The sequence below is a fragment of the Chelonoidis abingdonii genome, chromosome 22 (genome assembly GCF_003597395.2).
Source record: "Chelonoidis abingdonii isolate Lonesome George chromosome 22, CheloAbing_2.0, whole genome shotgun sequence".
Lineage (NCBI taxonomy): Eukaryota > Metazoa > Chordata > Testudines > Testudinidae > Chelonoidis > Chelonoidis abingdonii.
The window spans coordinates 7000843-7027888 of record NC_133790.1 but is presented as its reverse complement, the minus strand read 5'-3'; the positions used below and the strand labels follow the sequence as shown (position 1 = coordinate 7027888).

The 27046-nt window shown below is 42.2% G+C and overlaps 1 protein-coding gene across 1 annotated transcript in view; it reads left to right on the top strand.

Annotated features, from left to right (window-relative positions):
* Nucleotides 1-27046, top strand: part of SETD1B (SET domain containing 1B, histone lysine methyltransferase) — a 70646-nt gene that overhangs the window by 15476 nt on the left and 28124 nt on the right. The window contains exons 7-8 of the mRNA XM_032800734.2: nucleotides 20930-21697; nucleotides 25938-26111. Of these exons, the coding sequence (XP_032656625.1) occupies nucleotides 20930-21697; nucleotides 25938-26111 (942 nt within the window). The remainder of the gene's footprint in view (nucleotides 1-20929; nucleotides 21698-25937; nucleotides 26112-27046) is intronic.

Here is a 27046-nt window from a genome sequence, read left to right as displayed (position 1 = left end):
CCACAGTAGCAGTGTCTCAGCCCTCATGCCCATAAATAGGGGTGTGAACTATTATGGATGTGCATTATTTGTATGTGCACCTGGGACCCCATTTACGGCTAGAATAGGAACCATCATCTCTGGACCGGGTAGTTGTGTGGGAAAGTTGCACTGAATTTGTGTGTTAATTAAAGATGAAAAAACCCTGAGAGCTGCAACTTATTGCCCAGTCTCATAAACACACCTTGTGTGATTCAAATAAAACAGGTGTTTTCCTGAGCTCTGAGGGCTCTAGATTGCAATCATGCTTCACAGAACCTGCTCATAATCGAAATTCAAGAAATAGGTACATGTTGTGACCATTAATTTCCATCTGTGCAGCCAGCCAATGTCAATGTAGCAGAGTCTGGCACAGTAGCTCTGTTGTATATATGCATTATGTCACTTATGCCAAGCTTGTGCAATGTAAGCAGTGAGAGAGAACTACTTAAGTTATGGATTCCGTTCTGTAATTTCTTCTTAAACAAAGCGTCTCCTAGAAGATATTGTTACTGGAGGATTGGACCCTAAGAGTATAAAGTTACTGAAGGGAAGGCAAATGACCAAATCCATTAAAAGATTATTTAAACAGGACATTAATTTGTCTCTTTCAAATCCTCAGAGGCCTGTTAATTTCCAAGTGTGGGTCTACTGTGAAAACAGACTATGTATAATCATTTTATTTGAATGTGCTCCTTGGGACAGGTTCTGCTCTTGTGTAGAGGGTGACCAGATAACAAGTGTGACAAATCGGGGCACTATTTTCTTGGGGTGTTTGTGCGCGTAGTTGCCTATATCAGACAAAGCCCCTACTATTGAGACATGTGGTTACCCTAGGATAGGAGCCACAGCAGCAGCATATAGGGACCACAAAGGGCTACAGCAAAATTCCCACCCCCATCCTGGCACAGGCACTCAGTATCCTGACTACCCTTTAAACCTCAGGGTAGAGAGCATGCTAGGGGCAGGATAATGCCCCCAAGTGCTGGGGGGGATTTTGGACTGCTCCAGGCTGCAGAGCAAACCAGAGGCCGCCCTCATGAGGCTGTTGTAAATTGGGGGCTGCACTGGCTCCTGAAGCAGTGCTGAATTCTGAGGGTGCAAAAATTGTTTAAAGGAAAGCCACCTTTTCTCTCCCCCAGAGCCTCCTGGAGGCCCAGCACAGGATTTCAACCTTTGTGTGGATTTGGTGTCCTATCTGCTGCTCTGAGTGACGAAAATGAGCTGTTACTGGTTCATACGCCTGCAGAGCCAGTAGGGCTAAGAGATTGAAATGGACAGGCTCTCTTCCTTGTACAGGCTTGGATTTGTTTTCTAATGTCCAGTTGGTCCCTTCTATGAAACCTCATTGAAGGCAAAGGAGTTGCACAATTGTTACCTTCTGTCATAATTTGCTCTGTAGAAGTATTATTGGTGATGGTGCAAGAGAGAGATCAACTTGATTCTCACATACATGGTTGCATTTGCAGGGCGGGTAGTTAGGAAAATAGTAACTTGCTTATGAACAGAGCACATTGGATATGGAGTTGAAGGGAGAGGACAAACACAGAATTGCATTTTTTTACAATCACTTTTCAGAGTAGAACTACACAGGACTGGTCAGAACGGCAGTTTGGTTATGTAAGTATTGTCTTCATACATACATGTATGCATCAATAAACAGGTTTTTAAATGTAGAAATATTTCACTACATTTTTATACATAGCCCTGATAGTGAAACAGAAGAACAAAGGAACACGTGTCTTGTCAGTAACAAAACTAGAAATGGTGAAATGCTTTTGAGTCTAACTGAAAAATAGAAAGCATGTTGTGGTTGAGAGGTCCAGTGCTTCTTTCGCTGTCTGGTGTCGTGCTAGGACTTTGAGGCTTTTAAAGTTTGCATATCTAATATGTGACATTTTCATACCCTTTTATAAATCACTGTTGCTGGTTATATATCCTCTTTTAATTCAGTTTTCTCAGAGTTTTACCGTATGTGGTTTTTTTAACATTTTCAGCCACTTAAAGAAATCGCTATATACTATTCCTATTTAAATAATAAGTAAGAATACTGCTCAGAATTTGCATTGTGAAATCTGTAGAAGTTCTGATACTCCAAGGTCATACTGCAGCTTTTAAGGCTGTATGTAGGGTGACCAGAAGTCCTGATTTTATAGGGACAGTCCCGATTTTTGAGTCTTTTTCTTATATAGGCTCCTATTGCCACCTACCCCCATCCTGATTTTTCACATTTGCTGTCTGGTCACCCTAGCTGTGTGCGTGTGGAGAGAGATAGACAGAGTGGGGGTGCAGCATTATACAGTGGCAGTCCCCCATCCACCAGCATTCCTCCTAGAGAAGCATCCCCCAAATGTCACTCTTTCTGGGGATGCAACATGCAGTCCTTCACCGCCCAGCTAGAGTTGCTTGTTGGTATAAAGGGTTGAGGCTGTGGCCCTGTCACTTCTCAAATACCCATGGCCCATAGGGGATAATATCAGGAAGCAGAGACTTTGCTCCTCAAGGGATTTGTGACCAACGCAATAGCTGGTGAATGGTCCCTGTTTTACATATGTCTAAATCCTGCTTTTCACATCCGTGATCATGCATAGACGCAAAGCAGTGCGAGCTGTGCTTCTGGTACCAGAATCAGCCTGCCAGTAAAGGGGGCCAGAGGAGGACTGTGTCCAGCACACCTTGCTGATCCTTATCACCAACTCCCGTACAAGGACGTTAGTGGGGGAGACTTGTGCTGCCTTCTCCTCCCTTTCCCCTTGTACTCCTGTGCAGAGTTTGGATATGTCTTAGCCCCAAAGTATCTTAGGGGCTTATTAAAAATGCTTGACTGTTTTTTGTTTTTTGTTTTTTTTTGGCATTTTATTTTCTTCTTGTTGTAAATAGTACTTTCTCTAGACCTTTGTTCCCATCAAAGTCCAACCATTAGTTGTGATCTTATTGGATATTTGAGTCTCACAGATGCAAGTGGGGAGGTTTCATATTATAATAATCTAGACCTTACCCAAGAATTCCTTCAGTTCTCCAGTTTGTTATATGCCCAATTGTCCTCAGCGCTTGGTGGCTGTAGAACGTGACCAAGTGAAAGCAAACAAATTACTTGGTAGAAGTGTGTGGCAAAATGAATGGCATTGAAAAATCATGCCAGTGTACTAGGTAATCTATAGAAATATTGAGAAAATAATTGCTGTTGACATATTGTGCTATGCTGCCTGCTGCCAACATTAATTTCTCAGTGATTTTTAAGAAAACCAAGAAGCCTCTGTGTTCAGAGTGCCCTGTCTGTCTGTCTCACACACAGCAATAGATTGACTAGTGCATATTCAAATGTTCAATTGCAGTTGCCTTCCATGATGTTCCCTTAAAAAAACAGTTAGTGAGTAGGAATTACATACACGTCAGCTGCAGGTCGTGACTGCTCCCCATTAATTTTGGTTTTCGGTTTGGGGCTTAGTTTGTACCAAGTACAGCAAAGACAAAACCCAAAATGAAACCAGTGAGTTCGTTAAACCCTGTGCGTGTCATACCCGTGCACAAGAACTCGTCTGATCCAGACTGCTGTCTCTGGTTTTGTTATAAAGCTACCAGTTGGTCTTTTGTAAATGTTGTGCCCATCCAGGGATAAGTTTTTGCATTAGGTGTCTATAAAAGATTGGGCAGCCTAAAAAAGAGTTTTAGTATTTGTAAAATTGTATTTGTTTAGCCTTGGCAATGTGATTGTATTTTAGAATGTACAAAAATAAAGACGTGCCTGTTCTGAAAAGATTACAGTGTAGGACACTGGCACATAAAAGCAAAGATGCACTAGGAAATCTGGAGATGGTGAGTTGGATTGTTTAATGTTCTCCTCCCCTAACTTATAGTAAAATCACTCCTTATAGGTTTTGCTAAAGTGAATTTTTAGGAGTGATTTCAGTTAAGGGAAGTTAGTGGGTTGGGATCCTGAGATCATTCTATGCATAGAGGACAGCATGAACAATGCACAGAGACAGGAATGAGAGAAGGAAATGAAACCATTAGGTTTCATTTCTCTTTTTGAACCTGGAGCTGGCAGAGTTTCTCCTGGTTTGGAGGCTTGTTTGCAAAAGGGTCATACTGCTGTAATAAAATTGCCAATTTTCACATTTTATGATTCTGGTATTTTGACTTACCCATTTTGTTGATGGGATTTAGGTTTAATTTGCAGATTTTGGTGTATTCGTTTTGATGGAATGTAGATTTATACTTCCTGTGGAGGTGATGAACATATGATAAATACAATTTAGCATGATTCTTTGACCAGCAGCTCTCCTCATTTACCTACTCTCCATGAAGTAGGTTGATGGCAGAGCTAGAGAAAGAACCCAGGAGTCCTGAGTCTGCAGCTTTAACCAATAGCCTGGGAGTGAGAGACAGTCAGACATTTTCTTACACTTCTTTCTGAAGGAAGCTTAATATTATAGCTCAGGGCAAGGGTGGCATAACTGTGTTTTTGTTCAAGAAATGTGTTCTTTTCACATGACTGTATGGGATCGAAATGTAGTTAATACAGTAATGAAGAAAGACTCCTTTAGAACAAACAGACTGATTTTTTTTTTTTCTTTTTTGGTAACCAGATTCCTCACATCTTCCCCTTCTCCCAAAGTCTTTTGCAGAGATTATTATTCCAGGTGGTTGGTGTTTTTTTCCAGCCACTAAATTTTAATCCAGAGCACACCAGTGATATTGCTGCAGGCTTTAGACTCGATCAGGTCAGGTTTAAGTTAATGTTTGGAAAATAGTTTGTAGGGTTGTGCACCATTCATCTCCTATGGCTGTGCAGTCACTAAATATCTCCATTTCAGCTTGAGAATGTTGTGGATGGGGGGGTCCAACTGCATGTTTTGGTGGGAACATGAAGTTAATATGGGCAAAAACACAGAAACCTGTTATTGTGATATGAGCTTTGTACTGTTGCCTAAAACATAAATAACTCTGGAAATACAAAGATCTTTAGTACTGAACCAAAACCTTTAAATTCAAGTGAAATGTAAGGAAAAGTTACACAGAGTCATACACTGTAGTAATAGGAAAATGTGGTTAAAATACTATATTTTGACTAGGGATCCATTTTTGAATTTGTTCAAACATTATTTTTGTTTGTTTTTTTTAAAGGGATGTGTCCAGTCAGAGATGGCCACAACTTTAGATTAAAAAATAAGTTGTCATACAAAAATCTTTTACAAAACCTAAGACCATTAGAAATGTTTCCAGAAATAAGTACTGTGTGAATGTCTCACTCTTATGCCTGATCCTCCAAAAGCATCATGCATGTGGATGCCAGTGCCCAGGCAGAGCCCCGTCGCAGGACAGAGGTCTAACAGATTTTTTGCTTTTAAATTCCAGTGGAAACAGTTTTTTGTTTCAACAAACACCCCACTGCATTGCCTGCAACCCAAGCAGCATAGCCTAGTGCAGGAGAACCAGAAAGTGAAACTTGCTGTAAACCAAAATGATCTTTCCCACTACTGGATGTTTGTTTTCCAGTCCTGCCCATGACATTCTAGGTACTGGGCACATACTCAAAGATGACAGTACCTGTTCTGAAGGGCTCACAGTAATCGGTTTTCATTGTCATTAGAATAATACAACCTTGGGGTGGCATAGAGAGTAAAATGTAAAAGATTTAAAAGATTTTAGCTGCTAAAAATCTATAGTTTTATTAACGTGGATGAAGATTTTATTGGGCGAAGGAGAAGATATTGGCGAAGGAGAAGATATTGGCCACTGTTGGAAGGCATGATTCTTGGCTAGATGGACCTTTGGTCTGACCTAGTACAGCCGTTCTTATGGCCTGCTGCATGTACACTCAAACATGTTTAAAACTGATATATTGAACACACAAAAGTGTTGTTTAGAGAGAGATTTTAATAGGAGGGAAATAAGAGCTTTAGGTCCTTCCCAGCCCGTCCTCTTTGGATCCTGGACTGGAATTGTAATGCTAATAATGTTACTGTGCACTCTTTTAATGATTTTTCAGTCAAGAATGTCAATAATTTAAGCAAAGTCCTTTAAGTGTTATCATTCCCATTTTACAGATGGCGTAACTGAGGCACAGAGAGGCCCAAAGTCTCTCAGCAAGTTAGGAAAGGGAACCAAAGTTCAGTCAGGAACCAGAACACAGGTTTCCTAACTTTTAGTCTCTTGTTCTAACTAATAAACAACCTGCCTATTTGCAGTGACTTGCTTACTTTCATGGTGGTCACTGAAATAACTATCCCAGGATTGTGACTTTCTGTGGAAGAGAATAAGTGAAGAATCTGGGCCTATCCACGCACAAATCAGCAAAGAGAGGGCAAAGACTGGCTATGGAAGTTCTCAGCAGGCGAGAATAAGATGGCCTAATCTGCCTTTTCCATCTCTCAATTCAGTTATTCAAGTTTTCTTCTCTACCTATTTTACAAACAAACTGCAGTGCTGTCCTTATAAATGTTTGTCATCAAATCCAAATGCCAATGGAAATACCACCCCAGTTGAGGGATGTATTGAAAACAGCATTAGTTTGTGACATTTGCTGCTACTTACCGTAATTTATGTGCTGCTTCTTATCTGTATTAAGGTAACTGAGCAAGTATAATATCTGCAGAGAGCTAAGGGGAAGCCTGTTGTCCTTCATTTGGGTTCCTTTAGCTACAAGTTTAGCCAAGAATCTCCTGCTACAATTGTAGAAAGTTTTTCTACTTTGAGCCTTCCTCCTGCACTGCCCCCCACCATCTAGAGAGGAATAATACCAAGGAGGAAGTTCCCTTCTGTTACAGAGCTCTTGTTCGTTGGGCAGGTTTGAAAAGGAAAGGCTTTCTGATGCTCCTGACTGGATATTGCTATAGGCATTGATGGGGATTGAGGCAGTTAGCTGTATTATTGTTATGAATATTATATGTGTGTCAGTTTACCAGCTTGATATTATTCTGCCTGCCTTTATGAAGTTGGAAAAATGAAGCAATGACAGAAATAAGGTATCTCCAGAGAGAATACCAAGGGCCCTAATGAGAACAGTGAAGAACTGTTAATTGGGAAATGCCTACTTGACTGGTTCAAGCCAAGTTAACAAGTTTGTTTTTCCATCTGGGACCCTAAGTTGAAAAGGATCATAAACTGTTAAAACCTCCCTGGAGAGAAGGGAATGGGGGGGACCAGGTAGCAGCTGCTTGGGGAGAGATGCTGACAGGGGGAGAGAGAGAGAGAAACAGCAGCAGATCTGTGTCCCTCCCAGGTCAGAAGTAGGCACCCTGATCTGAGTGGAATTTACCAAAAACTTGCAAGGTAAGATAAGTTTTCGGTAAGAGCCAGACATATGGGGCTTTTGGTGTTTTAACACTTTTCTCTGCTTATGTACCTTTGGGTAAATAAACAATACTTTTGTTTTCAGTCATTTTTATCGGGTGCAGTTCACAAGTTTCTGGCAAGAAATTTTCATGCAGATGCCAAATACAGTTGATCCTGTCATTTTACACAGTTGGGAAATGGCGGCTGCAACCCGGAGTCCCAGTCAAAGAGTGCTTGAACTATGGCATTCCAACCTAGAGAGAGGTGAAGAGAGCCAGGCAGTCACTCGAGGGGTGCACTCAAGAGGCACTGCAGAGGTGTCTAAAAGGCAGATCACCTGTAACTGTGACAGCATCCGTTCCAAGAGAAAACTGATGTGAAAGAAGGATCATTAGTTTTAAAGAGAAGGGTAGAATTGAAAGGTGACTTGATAAATACTTCTTTTTGCCCACTGCCCTCAAACACCATCTCCCTATATTGTTATATTCTTGCTGAGGAAACCCCATACTGCAAGGGCTGCATTTCTCTTGGTTAGTAATATATTATATTACATACTGAACTCCTTCTATTACTGACTGTGGGAAATCTGCAGAAATTCCCAGCTGGAACAAAGACCGTGCTGCTTCCCTAATTACATCATCGTAGTAGCAGTAATAATAATGGTCACATGCTTGCATCCATTTTTGGTGGTGGTAGAGAGGTGTTAAGGAAGAAAGTCAAATCAGTCTAGATCTAGTGGTGAAAAGTTGTTTGAATACAGTGTCTGTACAAAAATAAACTGGCTTAATAGTTACTTGCTAGCAGACCAGGCTGTTTTGTGGGCTTATCTGCTTTATTATTCCTTGCGCTGAGTAGCAAGAACTGAATTCATGAGTTAGTTTGACTTAATAGTTTTATATATGGGAGGAAATTGCAGAGTTTGGGAAGTGGCTTTCTGAGCTGCTACCTGGTACTGTATGCTATCTGTGACCTCTACTAGGGTATTGTGTCCTTTTTGCTTGCAGATGGACTTTGATCTAATATAGTTAGTTCCTTTCTTTAACTTTGACCCTAAAGTGTCACTGTGAAATGCTGAATGCATCTATCAGTGCACATGAGAGGCGTAGCACCAATCCTATCTATAACAGTTTTGGTACTGAGGACTTCAGGTCTCCTCCCCTCAGCCCCAAATTCCTTGGTCTTTCTCTGCCTCTTTAGAGAGTAAGATGCAGCCTCAAATCCCTGCTCTTTCCAACCTGCAAAACCTTAGACTAAAATCCACTGGTAGTGTCTGAGATGGCAGAAAACTCCAAAGAGCAAGCCAATTAAATGTTCTTTTTGCAGGCCCTCTATCAGCTGGATTTGCGTTATTCGTTTCCAGAGACTCTGAACTGTTCAATCAGGAGGTGATGGACAAGAGATTTACCTGGATCTTCCACCTCCAGCAGGTCTGGCTGATCTGCATAGAAATCTTTGGAAGAAGTAGAGAATATTCCCTGACTCTTTTGTCAGTAGGGGGTATTCTCTTGCCACTTGATTTAGCTTCCCTGTTGGCTAAAGCCTTTGAAGTGAAGAGTGCAAATGGCTCCTTAAAATATCCCTTTCCTTTCCCCACCCTAAATAGGGAAACCAGAACAGTATGTCTGCAGAGACTGGCTGCATTGTTAAATAGCTGCCCAAGGGCAGGACACACACACCCCTGCATCTCCTACTCTTCCTGATAAAGCTGGCTTAAACCTTCTTGACAAATCTCACAATAAACAGGTAATCGCTAGGAAAGAGCTTTGGGGAAGCTCTCTTGTCTTCTCCTGTGGGGGTTGTCCCTGCAGACAGCTAAGTCTGAAGATGTCCCAGAGGAAGAGTCTGGATCCTCTAAATTCTCCCTTTTAGAGAACTTATCTTTCGTGATAGTGGTATCACTAAATCACTTAAAATTAAGCCTACGGTGCAGCTGTTACTTAGCTGGAAATCCCCCAGTTGTGAAGGAGGGAAAGATTTGACTAAATCATACCCTCACCTGGCAGTTAACACAATCAGTAACAACACATGAGGTGAAATCCCCTTGCCCCCACACACTACAAAGTATTGTCCTTTCCACCAACTCAGCTAAGCTCTCCAAGCTTCCTACTGGAGCAAATCTGGCAGTAGTTTTCTTCCAAGTCCAATGTATAGCTCTGCCTCAGTCGGGGAGCTGTCTCTTTAGGAACCTCTTCCATCGCACTCTTAAGGCCTTTTTGGAAAACTGGGATCAGATGCTGTGGCTAGTCAGGAAAAGCCCAAGGATGGGGTTTTCAGAAGTGCTCAGTGGGAGCCAATGGGAGCAGTTAGATCAATGCCGAGAGCTTGTGAACCCCAAATATTTAACTTTTATAACAGACCAAGTTTTAACTTTTATGGCCCTGGCAGTAAAGGAAAGAAGCTTCCAGAGGAACTATTTCTTTGTCCCTAACCCTTCCTGAGAGGGAGCTCAAGGCTCCCTGTTCTGTCTGTTCCTGGAGTCCTCCTCTCTCCCTTTCAAGAGACCTGGAGCTAAAGAGCAGACTTCTCACCTTTCTAGACCAGTGGAGACCTGATCACCTCAGACCACTGAGCTGTCTGCAGCATCCCAAGGTTACTGCCTATATCTATCCCCTATGCTCAGAACAGCGTTGTCCCCCACAGGCTGCCTCAATTCCTGAACAAAAGATCAAGGTATTAGCCATAGGCCAGTACAAGAATTGACCCTGTTGTTCCATTTCCTCCTGACAAGAGATTCTCTGGACAAGAGAACAAGCAGAGGTTTGTCCCATTTTGGGCTTGAAATAGTTAGACCAGGGTCACTTTGTGCCCAAAAGGGTCACACACAGCACTCATGGTTGTTCCAGTGTTCATCTGTGGACCCACAGGAAGCTTATCTACGCATACCACTAGCAGTTCAATACCAGAAACCTGATTCTGCCTCAGGCGCTTCTGTCTACAGTACTGTGACCTTCTTAGGTTCCTTCATCTTAATTTACAAGGTCTCACTCTGTGGAGAGGACCAGTGGCCTGGATTCCAGATCCTACACAGACGTTAAAACAGGAGCTGATTTACTGGTGCTCCAAGTTGAAAAAGAAGCTGAATGTGATTCTTAAGGGGATTTTCCTTCCTTTTTGCCAGTACTAGCCTGAGGCATTTCTCTGCTATGAGAGAGCTAGTCCACTGCTTATTAAAATGCCCAGGTGAGCTGAGGTGGTTGACTTCCTCAGATATTCTCAATTGCCCTTCTGTGGTTTCTCTCTGCATGAAGCACAATCTAATTAGGAACCAACACCTGAGCCTGGTACATTGTGCGACACAAACATGCACTGTAGTGGCATTTCTTTACACACTAGGTAGTCCTAGGAGTGAGCTGTGGTTTTCTGGGGAATCGCTCCCTCTATTCCTTTGTGTTTTGCGGTATCATCTTACGGCTTCCTCTGAGCGTTTAACAAAGCAGCATAAATTAGGGGGTGATGTTTGATTTTTTTCCACTAAGATCCTTTGTTTTTGATGAGTACTTTAATTTTACAATTGCTTTTGTCTCTCTGTTTGTAGAGCAGTGTAGATTTTACACTGTTCTGAGTGGAGGGTGATCTATGCAAAACAAATAATGTGTCCTTACTCCAAATTGCTGCCAGTTTAACAACACAATCAAAAACAAGCCAAGACACAGCATGCATTGAGTGAGGTGTTGCCATTGCTTATAATTATTATTGTTAGTAAAATAAAAAGAAACCCAAAGTCTTATACTGAGCAGTTAAAAAATCAACAAATAAAAACTCTAGTGCATTGAAATCCTACCTTTTGTATCACACTACCAGCATATGCATTGGGGCTGGTTGTTGACGTAATCTACTTTCTCTCTCTATGTCGCTTTCTCTTCTTGCAGAATTTCCTTTTGTAACCTTTGCCCAATGATTTGATTTGAAAGGTGCTGTGTCAAAAGTGTGGAAGTAAATTTGGCTATTTACAGTCTTCCATTCTCTAATTAAACACTTTTGTTTTGAAGAGTATTAACAGTCATTTACTTACATTACATGATGTTGTAATCTTATAACTTGCATGTAGATATACTTCGCACTTCCCAGTAGTCCGTGCTCCAAAGAGCTGACAGTCTGAACCCACAGTGAGGCCATACAAACAATCACTACAAATGGTGTGTTGTGGAGTTTTAGTCTGATATTGCACACTGGCTTTGCAAAACAAACCCTTTTTGGGGGAGTGGCAAATGTTGATTCAGGAAGCTGTTCTGTGAGTAAGTTGTGTCATGGAAGAATGGATGATGTGGGCAAATGAGGCAAAAGGATCTCCTAGAAGGAGAAGTTTAGTAGAAGATAAGGAGTCTGATATAAATCATAATAATTTTTTTGTATAGCTACAGATGCATGCATGCTGCTAGGTTTCAGAGTGGTAGCCGTGTTAGTCTGTATTAGCAAAAAAAAACGAGGAGTACTTGTGGCACCTTAGAGACTAACAAATTTATTTGAACATAAGCTTTCGTGGGCTAAAACCCACTTCTACAGACCTCAAAGTTGCAATACTCCAACAGCAAAACTTCAAAAACAGACTCTGAGAAACTGCAGAATTGGAATTTAATTTGCAAACTGGACACCATTAAATTAGGCTTGAATAAAGACTGGGAGTGGATGGGTCATTACACAAAGTAAAACCTATTTCCCCATGCTAATTTTTTCCCCCTACTGTTACTCACGCTTTCTTGTCAACTTGGAAATGAGCCATCCTGATTATCACTACCAAAGGTTTTTTTCTCATGCTGATAATAGCCCACCTTAATTAATTACTCTTGTTACAGTTAGTATGGCAACATCCATTTTTTCATGTCCTCTGTGTGTGTATATATCTTCCTACTGTATTTTCCACTGCATGCATCCGATGAAATGGGGTTTAGCCCACGAAAGCTTATGCTCAAATTTGTTAGTCTCTAAGATGCCCTCATTCTTTATGCATGCAGGTGTTTGCTGTCTACAATAAGATGAAGGACAAGACTAATTGATGTGAAAGTTCTGGGGAAGAGACAGTAAACAAACAATTGTAGCTTCTATTTGCATGTTTGGTCCCAGATAACTTCTAATGCAGTGGTTTTCAACCTTTTTTTCATTTTCAGACTTCTAAAAAATTTCTAATGGAGGTGTGAACTCATTTGGAAATCTTAGATATAGTTAGAGGACTGCCAGGAGCCCATAGACCACAGGTTGAAAGCCACTGTTCTATAGTGGTTCCAACCTTTCGCAGACCCCTTAGACATAGTCGCAGACCCTCAGGAATCCACGGACCACTTGTTGAAAACCACTGTTTTACAATGTGTGCATCACTGAAAGAAAGATCTGTTTTATAATCTCAATTAAAAATGTAGGACGAGTTTGTCATAAATATGCTCTTGAGTATTTCAGCCTCTTGTTTGACACTACCAGGCAAAAGTTAATTACTAATAGCATCCGCTTTCTCATGTCTTACTGCTTGATCATTCCGCTACTGAAAGGCAAAATGTATCACTGAAAACAAAAAAAATCCCTTAAAAACAGCACTTCTGCCCTGGCATCTAATGGTGGACAGCAAAATAATGACGTGTTGGTCTACGCCACCTGTGTCTGGAGCAGGCTCTCTATACTGGGTTTGAATCTGTTTGTGTTTAAAGAAAAGAAAAATGTTTCTCAGTGCAATATCGTGTTTTTGAGGAACTGTTGCATGTGACTAGGCTGCATTCTCAGTCTTGGAGTTTTTTTTGTTTTGGACACCGTAGTAAGAAATCTAGTGACAAGTTTAAAATGTTCAGTTCTCTTTCAGATTTCCAGGAGAAGCCGCTCAGGAACTTGCTCAAGGAGATTTGTATGTAATAGATTCATGGGCCATTGTTTTCTTCTAATGTGGGCATATTGACCTTGGGCTATTTTCTGTATAGAATAACACCACACTGTCATGCTGGGGTAGGAGAGAGCCCTACGTGTACCCTGAACTTCAACCTCTCTAACCGCTCAGTGACAGACTTGAAGGCAGGGGCGGCTCCAGGCACCAGCACACCAAGCGTGTGCCTGGGGCGGCAAGTCACGGGCGGTGCTCTGCCGGTCACCGCAAGGGTGGCAGGCGGGCTGCCTTTGGCAGCATGCCTGTGGAGAGTCCGCTGGTCCCGCAGCTTCGGCGGACCTCCCGCAGGCACGTCGCCAAATCCGCAGGACCGGGGACCTCCCACAGGCAAGCTACCGAACGCAGCCTGCCTGCCGTGCTTGGGGCAGCAAAATATCTAGAGCCGCACCTGCTTGAAGGTGGCAATTTTGCAACAAAAAAACTTCAAAAACAGACTCCAAAGAGAGACTGCTGAACTCAAATTAATATGCAAATTAGATACAATTAACGTAGGTTTAAACAGAGACTGGGAATGGTTGGGTCATTACACTAATTGAATCTATTTCCCTATGTTAAGTTCTCCTCACACCTTCTATGGGTCATCTCGATTATCACTTCAAAGGTTTTTTTTCTTCTGCTGATGATAGATCATGTCAATTGATTGGACTCTTCCAGTTGGTATGCATACTTCCACCTTTTAATGTATAAATATCTCCTGTCTGTCTGTTCCATTCTATGCATCCGAAGAAGTGAGCTGTAGCCCATGAAAGCTTATGCTGAAATAAATTTGTTAGTGTCTAAGGTGCCACAAGTACGCCTGTTCTTCTTCCTGCAATAAATGGCAGCAATAGTCTAGTAGCTAGGAAGTTAGAGGGACCTGGGTTCTATTCTTGCCATTTGCCTTTGTTAAGTCCATTAAGTTTTCTGGTGTCTCAGTTTCATAGGCAGTGGCGTGTTGGTTTTTTTTAAAGAGATTAATGATACTTGCTCCTTTTTGTGAACCTCTTTGGATGGGCCTGATCTAAAACTCAGTGAAGTAGTTTAAGTGCTCAGTATTTTGTCATTTAGTGAGGTTATGATAAAGTAATGTTTTATTTTGAGAAGAGGAACTGGCTTCTTTTCTAGCTCTCTTGCCAGGCTTCCTCTCAACATTTCAAATTGCTAAGATTTTGGTATTTAAATGTGGACTACTCAGATTTTTAGTCATAGCTTTAAGAGCCAAATTCTGCCTCCACAGTTCCCATTCGTTGGCCGGTGTATAGGAGGGAAGATTTGGGGCTTAAATATCTCACAGAGCATTCAAGGTGATAAATATAATATAAATGAAATTGTTGTTTGTTTATATTGTATATGCACCTAGGTGCTGACTGTGAGCACTCTTTTTAAAATCGTAAAGAGTCTGTTTTTTCTCCCTTTTCCTGAGGTATCGCCAGAAAAGTAAAACTTAATGTTACATTTTCCTTTCTGAGTACATGTTTTGCTGGAGGGAGAAAGGGAAAGTAAATTTGTTCCCTCCTCTTTTTGTTTTGAGCATTAGCTGGAACAGGTACAACGGAGTTTCCACATTTTGCAAGCAATGCTTTGTTTCTTCATTAATATTAACGGCCGCCTGCTGCATCACACTGACTGCTATTTAACCTGCGTTTCATTATATTCGTTCTTGATAGTTCAACTGGAACTGCTGACCCAGTACTATTTACTGTAGGGATGTACTGGAGTAATCTCTTGCATTTGGTGATACAGGCTGCCTAACACAAATGTGTGACTTGATGATAAACAGAAGTTTTGAGTAAAAGTGACAGGCAGTTGTCAAGTTCTGATAACATCTAGCTGAAATCTAGACACACCAATGTGATAAGACTTATTTATCTTAAAGTGAAATTAGTGCTTATAAAATTCTCCTGGGGCAGGACAGATACAGCATGAACAGCTATAGTGCAGACTTCCAAACACAGACCTTGTCCCTGTTCATGAGATCACTCCTACAGCTCAGAGGAGAGATCAATCTCTCTGGCTTCATCTCAGTGCTTGAAACTACTGAAAAGGAAACTGATTGTGCTGATGAATTTTCTAACGTGGAACCTTTCTCAGCTGAGATTAGATTGGATTAAGATTTAGGTCACAAATAGTGTCTAATTTTGGTCATTACTGACCTGGATTAGGACTGCTACTCTAGATGTGGGGGGCTCCAAATTCCATCGCTATCCAGCCTAATCGACCATGGGATCTCAGGATGTGGTGTTCTGTTTTCTTTGCTGTAGAAGTCTCAGTGCTGACAACTCACTGTACCAGTATCAAATGGGGCACTTAGCATTTTGGATTGACAAGAAATTAGGCCATTTAAAACCAGTTATGCCGGTCTGTCCAAACAGATTTGCATTCTAGAACACCTTTGAAAAATGTGGCATGCATATAATTAAATACCTGTTATGCCAATTCTTAAATACTTTGGTGCAAAGTGAAGATGGCAGCACTGATGGCTCAGAAGTGCAACCCAGATTAATACAGTTAGAAGTGCCTTTTCCTGTGGTAGGATTGGCTTTCTCTGAACTCAGTTGATAAACTATCCTTTTGAAATCCAGGACTCACTGGTTTTGGTATAATATCAAAGACTGTGATTTAACCCAGTTTTGTGGAAATGGAGTCCCCAATTGAACAAAGCCTACTCACTTTTTTTCATGAAGAAAAAGGGATGGGCAGATGATCTAGGGTAGGAGTTCTCAAACTGCATTGCACTGCGACCCCCTTCTGACCAGAAAAATTACTACATGACCCAAGGAGTTGGGGGACAGAAGCCTGAGCCCGCCCAAGCCCTGCTGACCTGGGCGGGGGATGCCAAGCTGAAACCCAAGCTTTAGCTTTCACCTCTCTCTCTCCTGATCTTGTGTGTTTTTTTTTCCTCTTCCTTTCTCCCCAGTCTCCCCCAACTATTACCTTTTACCTGTCTTTTCTATCTCCCCATGGGATGAAAACTGGACCTCAAATCCTGTTTGCTCTCCAGATACTGGTGAATTGCAAGCCCTGACGTTTTAGGAAGGATAGGCAAATATTGTGACCTTCCATACACAACCCCATAAATGTCAGAAGAATTTACATTGTTGTATGCAGTATTTTTGTAGCTGTGTTGGTCCCAAAATATTAGAGAGACGAGGTGAGTGAGGCAATATGTTTTAGTGGACCAACTTCTGTTGGTGTGAGAAACAGGCTTTTAAGCTTATGCAGAGCTCTTCTTCAGATCTGGCCAGACCCACCCATCCACCTTGTCTCTCAGAATAATTTACAACAGCCTTCCAGTCTTACACTGGACTTTAGTCCGTGTGTATTTGCAGTTCCCATTTCAGTGCAAGTAAGCCAAATAAAAGAATAAAGAAAAGCTCATTTGTAGCCAAAGCACTTTATTAAGTTTTAAAGGAAGTCAGGTTAGGCCTGCTGGCTTCTGTTACCTATAATTTTGAACACCTTTCTGCTAGATCATTCCTTGAAGAGGAAGTCTTCCCTCCTCAGCCTCTATGCAGGATTGCCCAGCACTGAGACAGCTGTTTAGAACGACCCTCCTAAGAGTGTTTGGAAATTCTGGGTGGCAGTTGTTCACGTGAGTGGGTCTTATGAGTTATAAGGTAAATAGGCTGCCTTCTGGTGGAGGTTTTCCAAGGGGGGTGCTGCTGATCTTGGTGTCTCAGCATTACCTGTGTCCAGAAAGAAGGCACTGACTCAAGCAGGATCATTGGGATTAATGTCACATGATGTTGGCGCAGTATATCGGAGGTGGAGAAGCAGGAGCCAGTGAAGTACAAGCTGTCCAACTCCTGTGGTGGGCTTAGGCTGCCTCCCCTGTAGAAGGAGGAGAGGACTGGGAGACGGTCTGTCTAGAGCGCACAGAAAATTTAGGTGGATCTGGGCCCCAACGCTTGCCATGGATCTTCGTATTATGTCTCTCTCCCTTGTGCTGTTCCTCCACCAGGAGGAGATAAAGTGACTTTCCCTACAGATCTCAGCACTGCTCAGCCAGCAGAATTTAATTTAAAGTCACTTCTTGCTTTGCTAAGTTATCTGAACACACCAGATTCCCTTGGGTTTCATAACCAGTAATGGATATTTTACATTGAGCACCTCCTGTGTTGGATCTGGGTGCTTTTTAACAACACCTTTCATGCTTAGCTTGTTGAAAAATGAGTCTAGTTTCAAGTAACCTTCCTTACACCTGACACAAGCTGTCTGTTCATTCCCCTCCTCTGCCCCCTTTCACTGAAGCATTGTTGAAGCTGCAGGGTTTCTCCTCATTCATAGCTTTCCTGGTCCCTGAGACATCTGCAGCTCCCTGAGCTGCCAGAGTGGACCAGTGGGAAAGATTGTAAAGTATATTAAACACAATTGGAAATTTTAGATGGCAAGTCACGAGGTGCTCAGGATGAAGAGGGCAGAAATCATAATTATATTGAAAGTCCAGTGCTTTGGGTAATTGTTTCGGACCCCAGACACATTTTATTCTTCTATTTTAGCCAGTCATTTTCGGATTTATAAAATGCATCTATCGCAGAGTGCCTGTGTGAAGGTAGAGAGTTACTAACACAGGACGCTGAGCACTTTCAGAATTATTCCCTTGTCACTGTCGCTCTGTAGAGCTCTGCTAACAGTTAGGGTTGCCAACCTTCCAGGATTGGCCTGGAGTCTCCCAGAATTAAAGATTAATCTTTAATTAAAGATTATGTCATGCTGAAATCTCCAGAAATACATCCAACCAAAATTGGCAACCCTACTAACAGTGGGCAGAAACAAACCATTATTACCTGCATTTCAAAGCAGAGCTGGGCACATTTCTTTTGGCTAATAGTTTGTTTGCCAAAAAATGCATCAAACAAATCTATTTGCAAATTTGGGTTGAATGTGGCAAAAAATTTCAGCCAGATAAAAAATGGGGGGAGGGGCTTTGAAAAATCTAAATGAAAATCAGTGTTTCATTTCAAAATTTAGTTAGATTTGTTAAATAAATAAAATGGTGAAAAATGCCCAAAAACCTGTTCTAAAAAGAAAAAGTACCCTCCTCCCACCCCTCTAACTCCCCCTCCCCCAAAGTTTCTGGTTGAATGAAATGTTTTGTTTGAACCCAAATTTATTTTATGTTCAGCTGTTACAGGTGAGCCAGTGACATATCAATTATTTGCTCTGTTTCTAAGGCACCCACCACAGGCATTAGTACATGTATGTCGGTGATTTTTCAGAAAAAAAGGCCATTTTTTTGGCCATTTTTATAAACCACTTACTTATGAGTGGTTGGGTCTAGCTTAGAGAGATGAGGTGGGTGAGGCAATCTCTTCTATTGGACCAGCTGAGAGAGAGAAGCTTTCGAGCTATGCAGAGCTTCAGTTCTGGCGGTTGGCACTGGCTGGTGTGATCATTTTGCAGTTTATGAGGTAAGGGAAGGCCCTGACAAAGGAGGTGCGTGAACATGCGGTTGCAAGTCCTGTGCTTAGCCTGCTCTCTGGTGGTAGTTGCTGTAGCAGAAGTATCCTCTGATTAATGATTCATGTTTTTATAGTGTGTGTTGGTGAGTTCCGTGTGGTCACAGTGCAGTTGGTTCAGCTGTTTTGCCAACATGCTCATCCAGCCATGCGCAAATATCCCAGTTTAAAAAAAATAAAAAATAAACCCACAAAAATCACAGAACTCATGTATCCCTTGACTGTTGTGGCAGAAATCGAGCCACAACTACTGTGCTTCAGCAGGTTCCATGTCTTTGGAATTGTGGGGTGGTTTCTGTAGTTGATCTAGCTTGTGGCAATGTGCAAGCTGTTTGTTTTGCCTTTTTATGCACTGTGGTTGGGGAGAAGGAACTGCTTTCAAGAAATAATAAGGCAGTGAGTCCAGTTGTGTTCAAGCAGTGGATGCAGAGGGGAACTAGGTGATCAGTTATGTTCCCACTATTCAGTGCTGCTAGCTGGAAAAATGAAAACTGAATTCTTTCCCCGCCCCCACTTCCCTTAGGGCCAGTGACAAGGTGCTGTCACTCTGGCCCTAACTGAGATCCAGTTAATAAGCAGCTTTGCTATGATCAAGTATACCAGAAAAACTGCCTCTGAGTGTTGGGTGTGTCTTCCATTCCCTATATTTTGCTGCTGGAATTTTTAATGTTTTTTTTTTTTTTAATCGTCTGAGGGATGGGATGGCATACATCTGCTTCCTGTGTGACTCCAAGCCTAAAATGCCTTTCCAGTATAATAGGCAGCTGAAACCTTGTTTGCTAAGTGCAACTCTATCTAGAATGGATCTAGCTGATCAGTTGCTGTTGTGCTGTATGCAGTTTAGAAGGCAGTTCTTGGTACTCTATGAATCTCAGGGTACGTCTGTACTACCCGCCAGATCGGCGGGTAGTGTTCGATGTATTGGGGATCGATTTATCGCGTCTTGTCTGGACGTGATAAATTGATCCACAAATTGACGCCCATACTCCACCTCGGCAGGAGAAGTAAGCGTAGTCAACGGGGGAGCCGCGGCATTCAACTCGCCACTATGAGGACGGCCAGGTAAGTCAAACTAAGATACTTCGACTTCAGCTACGCCAATAGCATAGCTGAAGTTGCGTATCTTAGCTCGAACCCCCCCGCTAGTGTAGCCCAGGCCTCAGAGCAGGCAGGTGCCCTTGGATGTGTTAATCCATTTACATCATAGCACCATTGATTTGAATGTTTTTTTTTGTTTTGTTTTTGTTTGGGGAGTTTTTTGTTTGTTTGTTTGTTTGGAGGGGGAGAGATGTAGGTTTTGCATTTTATACAAAATATCTATATCCATATTCCATATGGTCGTGCAGAGTGTCTGTCTGTTCAGAAACTTGGGCTCTGTCTACACTTGGAGATAGGGTTGTGATTCTCTTCTCAAGTAGACATACTCGCGCTAGCTCTTATTGAGCTAATGTGATGAAAATAATAGCGTAGCCAAAGTCGGACAAGCAGTGGCAGGGACCCATGAAACTTGAGCGAGTTTGCCCTTGAGGGAGGTACCCAGTGCCCACATTTGCTGCTGCCTTTTCTATTGTGGCTACACTACGGTTTTTAGTGCACGAGCTTGATGAGAACTAGTTCAGTATGTCTACTCAAGCTGGGAATCCACATCTCTGGCTCCAAGTGTAAACGTACCCTGGGTCAGTGCCTCTCCCCATTCCCCTACCTCTGAGAATTTTGGATTCAATCTGTGAGGATCAAAGATAATGGAAAACTAGATACAGAGCTCCTTTCTCAGTCTGAAGCGCTTTGTCATAAGGCATAATTGTAACAGTTGCAAACATTAATATGAAACTCACATCTCGCTTCTGACTATTACTTACAGTCAATATTTAGTTGCCAAAGTCTGGGGATTATGATTTTAAAAAATGGAAACACTAACTTGCTGGAGAGTGTAAGGTTGATTAGTTACTTTTTTAAATTGTATTCTCTATCAGTACTATGTGTCAGCAAGAGATTGTTGCACACCGAAGTGGGATTGTAGGTGCTTAACAAAATATGGGGGCAGCATTTACTATGTTGCATAGAAGCCAATTTTTGCTATTCAGCTGGCTAGTGCTGTTTCGCTGTTAGAAAGCTTTTAGCTCATCACTTCCTGGAGGTTCCATGTGTAGTCTGACATGAAACAGAATGGCTTAAATGAAACTCCATGTGCTCAGTGGGACACATCTTCCTGTACATCACTTTCCTTTATCCAGTTATGATTAAAATGTCAGTAACGTGTGACTTGTTCCAAGCAACCAGTATAAAGGTAACTTATGTTAAAGGAATGTGTTTCTCTTTCCCTTTCTTCCAGGGTCAGCATTCTTCAGGGGAGGACATGGAAATATCTGACGACGAAATGAATTCTTCACCAATCACCAGTGCAGAATGTGCCAAAACCATTGTGGTGAACTCCTCTGTTAGCAACTCTGCTGTGATGACTCAGTCGATACCCATGCCCCCACCAGGATTCCCTCCACTTCCACCCCCACCACCACCCCAACCAGGCTTTCCAATGCCACCACCTCTACCGCCACCACCTCCACCAACTCATCCAGCTGTCACCGTCCCGCCACCTCCGCTTCCTGCACCACCTGGGGTCCCACCGCCTCATATCTTGCCTCCACTTCCTCCATTCCATCCTGGCATGTTTCCTGTCATGCAAGTGGATATGATAAATGTCCTGGGCAACCAGTGGGGCGGCATGCCAATGTCCTTTCAGATGCAAACTCAGATGCTGAGCCGCATGATGCAGGGGCAGAACACGTACCAGTACCCACCTTTTATGGGAAGCCGGATGCAGTTTGTGAATCTTCCTCCCTACCGTCCCTTCTCAATGGGGGCAGCTATTGGCCGGGGGCAGCAATGGCCGCCACTGCCCAAGTTTGACCCCTCAGTCCCACCACCAGGTTATGTGCCGAAGAAGGAGGATCCACACAAGGCTACTGTGGATGGTGTCCTCTTGGTGATTGTGAAGGAATTAAAAGCAATTATGAAAAGGGACTTGAACCGGAAAATGGTTGAGGTGGTAGCATTCAGAGCCTTCGATGACTGGTGGGACAAGAAAGAACGTCTAGCAAAGGTAGGAACTCTTAATGTTTCATATGTTAGAGCTGTACAGATGGATCTGGAGAAGGGCTTAAGGTGTTCCAACGTAGTGTGAACAAGCGAAAATGCAGGGGATCAGATTAGAGGAAATTTAAGGAGGAATATCAGGAAAAGGTCCTAAAGAGTGAGCAGTGAGACTGTGGAATAGCTTTCCAAGGAAAGAGGTAGATGTCCCATTAAAATTAAATTGGAGGGGATGAATCCTAGACTAAATCTTGACCCGGTGAAATCAGTGAGGAAAACTCTCATTTGACTTGAGTAGGACCAGGATTTGGCTCTAGTTGACTTGCAGTAAAATAGCAGATACAGTCTGCAAATTAGACTTTCAGATGTAAGATGAGAGGTGTTAACTCTGCCATCAGGGAGTCCTCCTCTATTTGGAGCTGGACACGGTATTCTTCACTTCCTTTCCAGCTGCCGTGTTCCACTCCAGACATTTGCTGCATTTTAGTGCTGGGTTAAATGTCTTGCATTCAGAACTACAGCTTTCTCCTTGATTAATACTCAGGAAGTTCAATTCTTGACAAAGTCCCTCATGTTAACAAAAGAGCAAGTGCAGCACAAAGCTAGCTAGTGGGTGCATAAAGGGAAATTTGATAATTTGAGAAGTTGGCTTAAACGAGACCCTGAAATGACCAAACATAAGCAACTGGTGGCAGAGCTCTTCAATGGCAACTCAGTCTATTTTATACACTTCTGCCACTGCTAGCTCTTGTGTTCTCTTCTCTGTCCTGGAACTTACAGCCTGATTCAGCACAGGAAATATTTCTAAACACAATCTGCATAGACTCACTGCCACAGGTTAAGGAAAAGTTGAATAGTCTAGTAAAATTAATAAAATTACACTCTTAGGAAAATAGAATTGCAGTTATGCTAACGAGGATCAGATGGAGCAGGGCTGTTGATGCTGCAGGGTGTGAGCTGGACATCAGTTAGGATCTGAGAAATCTTTGTTGGCACTTTGGTCTCTATAAATATTATACAGCTAGGTGAATTATGGGGTGTTCAAACCTTCCTCTCAAGTACTGGCCAGTGCAGGATACCACCCTGGATGAACCAGTAGCATCTGTTGCAGTGTAACAGTTACTATGTAGTGACATTGAATTCTATCAGAAAAGTCCATTTGACTAGTTCACCTGGCCCCCATATAACATGTGAGGTTCCTAAGTACTACAGTAATATAAATAATAATAATTAATTAATAACCTGATGCTATGCCAGAACTCCAAAGCCAACCTGCCAACTTCTGTCCAGCAAGGTGTGTAGTGATCTAGACAAGCCATTTTGATGATGTAGCTTGGGCCTATTACAGTTAGTCTAGTATGACCTGTATTGCTTGCTTGATATCCTCCTCAGGCTTTCCTGGTATTAGCAGATATGAGCTGAACTTGTATTTTGTGTTCAATGAGGACAATGAACTTTGACCAGTTTAGTCAATGAACACAGCAGTAGAAGGAATTGATCTTCTGATAATGCTTGTGAAGCCTCATGATGAGATGGGTCAGAGTGAATTTTAGAAACCCATTCCTGAAGAGCCAATCAGAAGTAAATTATATCATCCTTTACTTAAAAGCTGTCAAGAGTCTCTGCTTCTTGACAGCTGCACATTGATCCTGACCCCTGCCAACCCACGAGGTCTAGAGCTCCAACCTTGGAAAGGTTTGAATTCTCTTCTCCAGCTGTTGGATCGAGTTTTCCCATCCACACCTACCTTGGATGAGCTGTGCTTTGCTGCAGCTGGGTTTTTCAAAGTGAGGCTGTAGATTTGTCTATCTAGTCTCTGAGTGCCTAATATGTTTCATTTTAAAGATTTCGCTGTTTCTATGTTATCTGGGCTTGGAAGCCTCTGAGGCTTATCATCAGTCTGGGCCTTGACCCAACTAACTAAAAATGAACACTTAGCTTTTCTTTGACTCTCATCATCCTTGCGCTATAATATTGTGCCTTAAATTAAAAAAGAAAAAATCTTAATTAAAAGGTCCAAAGTCACTTATTAGTTCTGTCTGCTAATAATGAAGTCTAATAAAATGGGTTTAGGTTATAAAGGCCACTGGTTTCTCTAACCCATCTAAAATTCATTAGTATTGTGCAATGCAACATTGGTCCTTCACGGGTACACGTGTAACTCAGTTACTTCATGTAGTTTCACACAGCTCAGTAAAATCAGCAGTTGTGGGTTTCTGGGCTGTGAAAGTGAATCTGTTTCAAGAATGGAACTGTCTCCAAAAGGTGAGTAGTATCCTCCTCGGTGGTCCACATGTGGTTCTGTTCAGGGTCCAGGAGCCATTCAGGCAGCTTGAACATTAGCTTACTCATTGACTTCTGATTGAGAGAGTATGATTTGGAGTATTGAGATTCTGGCTCAGTAGTAGAAATGTATTCTCTTGTTAGGCTGCGTATTTTACTCACAAGTTCCTCCTGCACATGCTTTTCCAATTTTATTTGAATGTGGGTACTGACTTCTTAGTTTCCCTAAAGATGGTAGCTGTGGATCCAGCACCTGGCATTAGGGAGACGTGAAATGAGCTTTGAACTTGGTAGTACTGCCCATTCGCCTTGTCAAGACTTGGAGCCACCTGCTGTTTTAAGCTGCACTCAGGGGGTTTAGAAAGCATGGCTCAATCTGGCACAGTATGTGGAACAAGGCTTGAGAATATTCACTGCTTTCCTTCATCAGAACTGATGTTGTGGCTTCCAGAAGCAAGATGCTGCAGAGTGAAGATAGTGCGACACCGGGTGCCTGGTCAGTCCCAAAAAGGCGTGTGTGGCTTAAGTGCTTTTCAGCAGGCTCCACTATCATTATTGCTCAGAGCAGTTAGTGCCTCTTGTGCAGAGAAATAGCTTCTTAATAGCCAAGATGGAAGAAGACTTCTCTTCGTGTGAAGAGTAGCCAGGTCATTTTTCCATCCCTTTTAAACATGAGTGCTCCCCAGACATATCAGAAGCCTAGCATGGGTTATTTGGATATATTATCAGTGTTATGGTCTGTTGGACAGGATCTTGAAGCGATGTAGACAGCCAAATGGCAATGGACCATTGCTTGCCTCTACATCCTTGACAAGTGGATCACTTTTTGAAAAGAAAAATCCCCTCCTGTAAGTCTTTAAGTCTTTGATGGTTCCCAGATGTCAAACTGTATCCTCATGGGTGTATAACATATAGTCCATCTGCAAGACGCAATTTGAAAAGACACTATTAACATTGGTGATCAAATTTTGGGCTGATTTGCTTGATTTGTTTTCTTTCCCTTTTGTTTGTAAATCCATATAATTTTTTTAAATCACTTTTGATGCTAATTCTCATAAGTAGCCTGGCAGTAATAAATCAGACTGTGTATCGCAATGTGCATGAGGGAAACTTACAATGTGAACCCAGCATATCCATGTCCATGCACATACATAAATTGGAGGGGGCGTGGAATCCCACTGCAAGAGGATCAGGACAACCAGTGTCAAGCAATTATAACAAATGGCAAATGGGGAAAACCTCTACTCAGATCGTTTAACCGGTCTATGACTGCATCCATCCAACCAAGGAAGGATTTTGAACTTAGTTAGACATTCTTCCAGTTCAGAATGCAACTCCTTGCACAAGCATCAGAGGTTCATCTATGCTAAAATGTCTGGTTGTGGGGGAAGTTCTGAGAGTACTTGCGTGCAATCCCCATTTCCCAAAGACTGATTTCCCCTAATTCCCCCTCTCCTCTGCATCTTGTCGTATCTTTCCTGTTTTGGAGTGTGATGTAAGCCACATACTCTGTCTTTTAAGGACTTATTTGAATATACAGTGTTGGTTGTCTTAAAGTTTCTCTTAGATGGATCCTGTCACTGTTTTGTTTAACTCTTTGATGGTTGGGGCATTGGTAGAGAAGTGGCTTAGATGACTTAATGGAAGTCTTATCCCTGATCCATCTGGGTCAAGCCTGACCAATGGAAACTAGAACAAGTATGTTCTGTATTTGTCATCGATAGGCCTCAGCATTGGTATGCTGGGGAAGCGTGAACAAAAGCTCAAATTTTCTAAAGCGTTCCTATACACACGCACACCCTTTAAGCATGTGTGACATAATGGTGCATCTTTCCGAAGAGACTGTCTTTCGAGAAGCTAAAGCCTGAATAGGTGATGGTTCTTCCCCGAGCTATTCAAGGCATTTTCAGTGTTTGCATACCCACCAGGGTGGTGATGCCTTTTTAAATGTTGTTTCTTCTATGCAGGCATCGCTCACTCCAGTGAAGTCTGGCGAAAATAAAGATGAGGAAAAACCAAAGCCAAAGGATCGAATTACATCATGCCTCCTGGAGAACTGGAACAAAGGAGAAGGGCTAGGCTACGAGGGAATTGGCTTGGGCATTGGGTTACGAGGGGCCATTCGGCTGCCATCTTTCAAGGTATGAGTTAAAAAACAATAGCAGTCTTCCCTGGCTGAGCAATCAGAGTATAGATGCTGCCTTCCTTTTTCCATCCAGATCCCTGCACATCGACACACTCACTTTTCTATGTGTTTCTTGTGTAACAACCTCCCTTGCTTTTAACATAACCTGTAATCTTTGGGAAGGGGGATCCCTACTCCTTAGTGTCAGTTCTCTTAACCTTTTGGCAGTGACCTGTATTAGGAAATAAAGTTTCAGCACTGCTGGAAAAAACAGAGTTTATGCTAGGCTGGATTATATGCAGTTACCAGTCAGCACGGAAGAGACAATGCAGCTTTAAATCGCGTCAGATCAGCAGGTGGTCTTGGCACAGGTGTTGAGAATGTAACTCTGTTTACTTCAGTGAGTTGTAACCCATTTACATAAGAGTGGAATTTGGGCCTAGGTCCCTTTCTAACACTGTTCAAGCATTTTTTGCCAGGCAAATGGCTTTTGATTCATGTTAGCAGAAACAATTCTGGATCTTACATGTGTCGATTTTAAAATGTGGCGGGGGGTGGAGGAGTTGAGTTAGAAGACTACTTGCAAAATATGCTGGCCCCACTGCATCTCTGATTAAGCAGGTCTGGATATTAAATGCTGCAAGCAATGTGCAAAGTATGAAAAATGCACATTCCCCTGTGCAGCCAGAGAGAGTGAGACCAAGCTGGTTATCTTATTAGATTATTATTTCTATCTTATGTTAGAAGAAAGAGAGATAAGAGCAATGGAGTGAGTGGAGCATACCTAAATTCCTGAAGTTTGAAACTCTTAAATTTCCTTTGATGCTTTGTAGTTATGGTGGCTGAACCTTAGTGCCTGGAAGGTTTCACTACCCTCTTTGAGTTAACCCAACTGGACAGGAAGTCTTTTCCAAAAGAATCATGGCATTTCTGCCACCAGTCAAGAGGCAG